The 5,265-nt window shown below is 56.1% G+C and overlaps 1 protein-coding gene across 2 annotated transcripts; it reads right to left on the bottom strand.

Annotated features, from left to right (window-relative positions):
- Nucleotides 1–1,153: 1,153 nt before the first annotated feature.
- Nucleotides 1,154–5,033, bottom strand: IZUMO1R (IZUMO1 receptor, JUNO). Of its 2 annotated transcripts, none has more exons than XM_042232821.2 (5): nt 4,283–5,033; nt 3,569–3,709; nt 2,505–2,693; nt 1,939–2,074; nt 1,154–1,809 (listed from the first exon to the last, which is right to left on the bottom strand). In XM_042232821.2, the coding sequence occupies exons 1-5, from the start codon at nt 4,331–4,333 to the stop codon at nt 1,541–1,543; spliced, it is 786 nt and encodes a 261-aa protein (XP_042088755.1). In that variant the 5' UTR covers nt 4,334–5,033; the 3' UTR covers nt 1,154–1,540. The 2 variants fall into 2 exon arrangements, with proteins under 2 accessions (XP_042088755.1, XP_027834903.1); XM_027979102.3 differs by having other exon boundaries at nt 4,987–5,033.
- Between the last annotated feature and the right edge of the window lie 232 nt (nt 5,034–5,265).

The following is a 5,265-nucleotide window of genomic DNA, read 5'->3' as shown; positions in this document are numbered from 1 at the left end:
TCATTAGGATTCCCAGAACTAGTCTTCCTTTGTCTCAATTTTAACCCTACTTTGACGAATTTTTATATTTACACCTAAAATTACTAAACAAATAGTCATTAAACTCTCAGCTTTATTACCAAAGATACACTCTCAGACACCTCATTCAGTCCTCAATTCTTGAAAGATTTTACCTATTATACGTATTTTTGAAGCCACAATGGACTGAAGAGCAATGAAAGGTCCTGCTTCATATAGTTCATGCCTTGGGGATCTGGCTGGGTTTGGGCTCACATGTCCTTCATGTTCTCAGTAAAGTGACCCTTCTTCACCAGGGCTCAAGCCTCACCTTTTTCGTGAGGTCTTCCTGGAACCCCCCACCCCCCACCCGCCATGGCCCAGGGGTTCTGCCCACTGAAGTGCTTTGTCGCCACTGCTGCCATCTGTCTCCTCCTCCAGATTCTGAGCACCTCACTTACAGAGCTCTCTCCATAGGTGTTAAAACGCGAGGGCCGTGCCTGTGATAGGTTTGGGCTTAAGTACCAGGGAAGCGTGAGAGAAATGCGGGGTGGCGTTGGGCTGGCTTTCCCAACTCAACCACAGCCTTACTAGATGCTGCGCTGTGTCAAAGAGAAGGTGGGGAGGAACCATATCCACTGGGAAGGTCTGAGGGTCTGAAAGGTTCTGAGTGGGTATGTGGGCTGCCAGTCTGCTTGCAGAAGGGATGTGAAGGCTGCCTTCTCTGGTCCCATTCCGACTCTTCTCTCACGCACAGCATGAGAAGCACAGAGTCCATCCTGACAGACAGGGGACTGCATTTTCCCCTTTTCTTAAGTTAAAATCATCTGGTCCACTTTCTCATTCCGAGTCTTCAGCAAAGGTCAAAAGACTTGTCCAAAGTCATATGAAAAGGGGTAAAGACGTTAGAACTCAGGCTTCCAGTGTCTCAGACCAGCGTGCTGTGATTCTGAGGTTAAAACGAAGGGGGAAAGCCAAAAGCATTTGAGCCTGCCGCTTTGATCTTGGCCCCCAGAATCGAGCACATGGTCTGGGTGGCCCCATGGTTCCCCTGGCTTTGGGTCTTCTGTATGGTATGTTGCTAACATTGAAGAAAGGGGAGCATTGAAAGCTTTCTCACCAGAGGTGTTGTAAGGATATAGCAGGAGGGCCTAGCATGTATTAAGAAGTTTATTATCCTTAGGAAAGTGACAACCAACTTGGAGAGGTCACTACAGCTGGGGTCACACTGAAGGAAAGATGGGTGCTGTTTCGTTGGAGACATCACAGTGGGAGGGGAGGCCAGGGCAGTCCCCCTCAGCTCTGCTGGGAGAGGGGGGCCATGCATTGGTTAAGAAGGGCCTGGGGTCCCGCATCCGAGTCCCCCGCCTTAAGACAGGAGGGACTGGTCTCTGGTTCCTTCCTGCCCCCCAGCTGACTTCCAGGCCAGAGAGGCCCAGCAAAGCAAACCCGAAGGGACTGACGGGAGGTCCCAAGGAAGGAGGTTGCCTCGGCCGGCCCCGGCTGGGGTGGCGCAGGAGAGGACGTGGGAGGAAGGAGGCTCTCAGGAGAGGAGAGGCAGGAGCAGAGGCAAGGCCAGGAGTCCGGGGCAGCGCGCCCAGGAGCGTGCGGGGCTGGCGAAGCGGCGGGCCACTTCCGCGTTGGGGTTGCCCCGGGCGGGCTCGAACCACTTCTGCAGACACCGCCCGCTGCCCCTGCGCTCCGGGCTCGCCCTGAAGGAGCCGCTCCAGATCCGCTCACACAAGTTGGCGGGCGTGGGGAAGTAGTGCGGGAAGGGGCGGCAGGGCGCCCGCTCGGGGCAGCGGGGCTTCCCTGCGGGGGCCAGGAGCAGGCCACTCAGCCATTCATGTCCGCGCGGCCCGGGACTTGCCCCGGGGGAGATTCGCGCTTGCATCTGCCCGAGGGAGGGGGGCCTCCCAGGCACTGCTTAGCCTCACTCACCCCTACTCCAGGCCCAGCTGCCGAGCCAGTTGGACTTGCAGGTGTGGGAGGTGCGGCAGTCTGCCCACCAGCGCTCACAGTCCTCCAGGCACAGGGGCGCGTCCAGAACCCGCTCCGCCTGCCAGCGCGGGTCCACCTGGGTGCGGCGCAGCAAGAGGCAGAACTGTCAGAGCATCAGTTTGAAGACTGTCTACAGCTGCAATGATAGTTGGGTCAGATACCATCGGGACATATTCTCTTAACATCGCTAAATATTTTACAAATGAGAAAAACGAGGTTAGAGAGTTTGTTCATGACTCTGTTCCCACAGACAGGAGAGGGGACCCAGGGCCTCCATCCTTCTGGTCTCCCGTGACGGCTCTCCCCACAGGCAGTTATCTAGGGTCAGAGGGAACTTCTCCGTCCTCTCCAGCGGCAGCCTCTGACTCTGCTCTTGTCCATAGCTGTCTGCTAGCGTCTTGGAGCTGAGCCTCTTAGGCACACTGATGGATGTCAGGTAGGCCCTGATGGATGTGGGCCTCCCTCCCCTCTACCCGCTCCCCCACCCCCAGCCCACCTCTTCCCACCTTCTGGATCCAAGGCCCCAGGTTGGGGGAGCACTGGTAGAAGCAGATGGCCTGGAGGAAGTGCCTCTGGCAGTCCGGCATCATTAGTCCGCAGTGAACCAGGCTGAAGTTGTAGAGCAGAGACACATCCAAGTGTGCTTCCCAGCTCGTGCTGGCCGTGCAGCAGGCGTTGTCCTTCCAGGGGATGCACTGAGCACAGACCAAGACACAAAAGCAATGGGGAGAAGGGGTAAGGGGGCGATAAGCAAGTGGGCCAGAACGGTAAAGCCATCTGCTTGAAGAGGACCCTGCAAGTGGGATAGGCCGGTGTCCAAGGGGTGGAAGGAATGCTGATCATCTGTCAGTGTCCTCAGTTACTCAGTCATGTCTGAGTCTTTGTGACCCCATGCACTATAGCCTGCCTGGCTCCTCTGCCCATGGAATTTTCCAGGCAAGAATCCTGGAGTGTGTTGCCACTTTCTACTCCAGTTTGTCAATATTCACACCCAAAGAATGCCTGGGCACTGGCCTCCCTGCCACAGACTGCATGTCCCCTAGGGATGGGGCTTTCAAGGTCTCAGATCCTGGTGGAGGGGCGCAGCGGGGAACCCAAGACCCTATGGGATTGCACTGGAAGAGGGCACCTGCAGCCGAGAAGGGCTCACAGGAGCATGCCAGCCCTGGTCCTTGGGCCTCATCCCTGTGTCAGTCACCTTTAGGAACTTGGGGAGGAGTACCTTAGGTCTTATTTTTTCCCCAGGGCCTGCCGGTGGGAGGGCAAAGCAGATGAGCCTTGCTTATTGGAATCTAGGCTGACCACTGATGAGTCTCCAGGATCACCACCTGCCCCGACTCCCTGAGTGGCCAGGTGGCTCAGGGATGGAAACGTTGAATCAGTCGGCATTTACGGTCTCAAAAGTCATAACCCCCTCCAGTGCGGCCTTTGCCCACATCTCCATCTAGGGAACCAAATGATTCCAAATGGACAGGGGTTCAGAAACCCTCTTGGCTTTTGTGTCTCTTCCCTGATCTACCAAAGCAGTGCCCATCCCCCCTGATCCCCACACCAGGGCTGGCCTCCATACCTCCTCATAGAGCTCAGCCTCCGGGCTGGGCTTTGGCTTGTGGGGCTTGGCATTCATGCAGACATTGAGCAGCTCGCGCCCAGTACACGTGGGGGGCACTGCCCACAGCCCCAACAGGAGCCGCCACCACCACCCCATGACCTGCCATAGAGAGGAGCCCTGCTGTGATGGGCAGAACCCCTCACTCCACACCCTGTCACCCCCAGAGCCAGAACAGGCTTCAAGCTTCTATCAGACTCCATGATGCTTGGGCTGCTTCTAGGACCTTTGTCTGAGGCAGCATCGTGAATGTCTCATCCCAATAACGTTCCCAACAATGTCCAGACATTGAAGCAGGCCAGGCAGGGAAGATACCAGCCCCAGGGTAAGGGAGTGTTGGGGTGGACTGGCTCCAGCTTTCCCGGGGACCTTCCCTGGCCCTTCTCCACATGGAGGCAGTCTTTCTAACTCGGTGACATATGGGCTAGAAATTCAGAGCTCCGACCTTGGGTGAGTAACTAAACACACACTCAATAGGCAGACTCTTCATGGGGCCAAGGATGAAGTGGGACTGGCTAGTACAGCGAATGCAGTCCTATCCCAACTCCAGCCCTTCTGGGAGGTCCCCTCCGGGCCTATAGCTTCTAGAGTTCCCTCCCCAGTTCCCTCTGGGCAGAGTCCTTTCCTCTCGAGCAATGGGGGTTCCGCCTCTACCATCCCCAACTCATCACAAACCCGGCCTGAGTATGGGGTGCGGGAGCCAGGCCCCGGCAGCATTGCTGGCATCTCGGAGCAGGGAGCATGCCCAGATGTGAGCCACCGGGCGTCTTCCACATGCAAAGCCACATCCTGTCACTGGGACGAGGAGGCCAGCTTTTCCCTTGATGCTTGTTGTGCCCTGTTTCCAGCTCTGTCCTGGGTAGTTCTCAGAATGGGAGAGAAACAAGCAAACAAAAAGGGCAGAGGTGCACCCTGCCCCAGGCACCCAGTCCTGCAGGAGACACCCCTCAGGCTTCACCCACCCCAGAGCGCAGGCTCCATGCTTCTCAGGAACCTGCTGTGGATCCACCACAATGGAACTGAAAACCTACGGCCCAGCTCAGGCTGAAAGTCTCAAACATCAGGGGTGGAGACCCCAGTCCCACCCTCCAAGCCCATTTGTCATTTGGTCACTAAGTCATGTCCGACTCTTTTGCAACCCTGTGGACTGCAGCTTGCCAGGCTCCTCTGTCCATGAGATTTTCCAGGCAGGAATACTGGAGTGGTTTCCCATTTCCTTTTCCAGTTAGAGCCCATCCGCAAGTCTGAACCTAAGGCTGCTCACTCTCCTCAGTACCAGTTTCAAGGACAGAAATGGCCATGGGGGTATTTCAAAGAAGCAGGGCATCAGGTGGACAGAGGAAAGAGGCTGCCCCTTCTAGCATTTTCTTCATACTCACTTTCAAAGCAGGAGCCACACTCTCCCACCTCCAGAGATTGTAAGGATGAGGAGAGAGCGATGATCTGCCTATTTATTCCTCCAAGGTCAGGTGCAGGAGCTGAGCTCCAGGTGGCTCCAGTTAGCAGCACCATCTCACCCATGTGTCGGGGCCTCCTGTGGGCAGAGTCTCCCACAGAAACAGACCATGGAGGGTAAGATCCTGGGCTCTTTAGTTAGATATTGAGTTCTCCTCTCAGCTCTGCTGTTTATTAGCTGGCTGATCATGAGAAAATTACAT

Source organism: Ovis aries, chromosome 15 (assembly GCF_016772045.2).
Source record: "Ovis aries strain OAR_USU_Benz2616 breed Rambouillet chromosome 15, ARS-UI_Ramb_v3.0, whole genome shotgun sequence".
Taxonomy (NCBI): Eukaryota; Metazoa; Chordata; class Mammalia; order Artiodactyla; family Bovidae; genus Ovis; species Ovis aries.
This window is presented reverse-complemented; position numbering and strand designations above follow the sequence as displayed.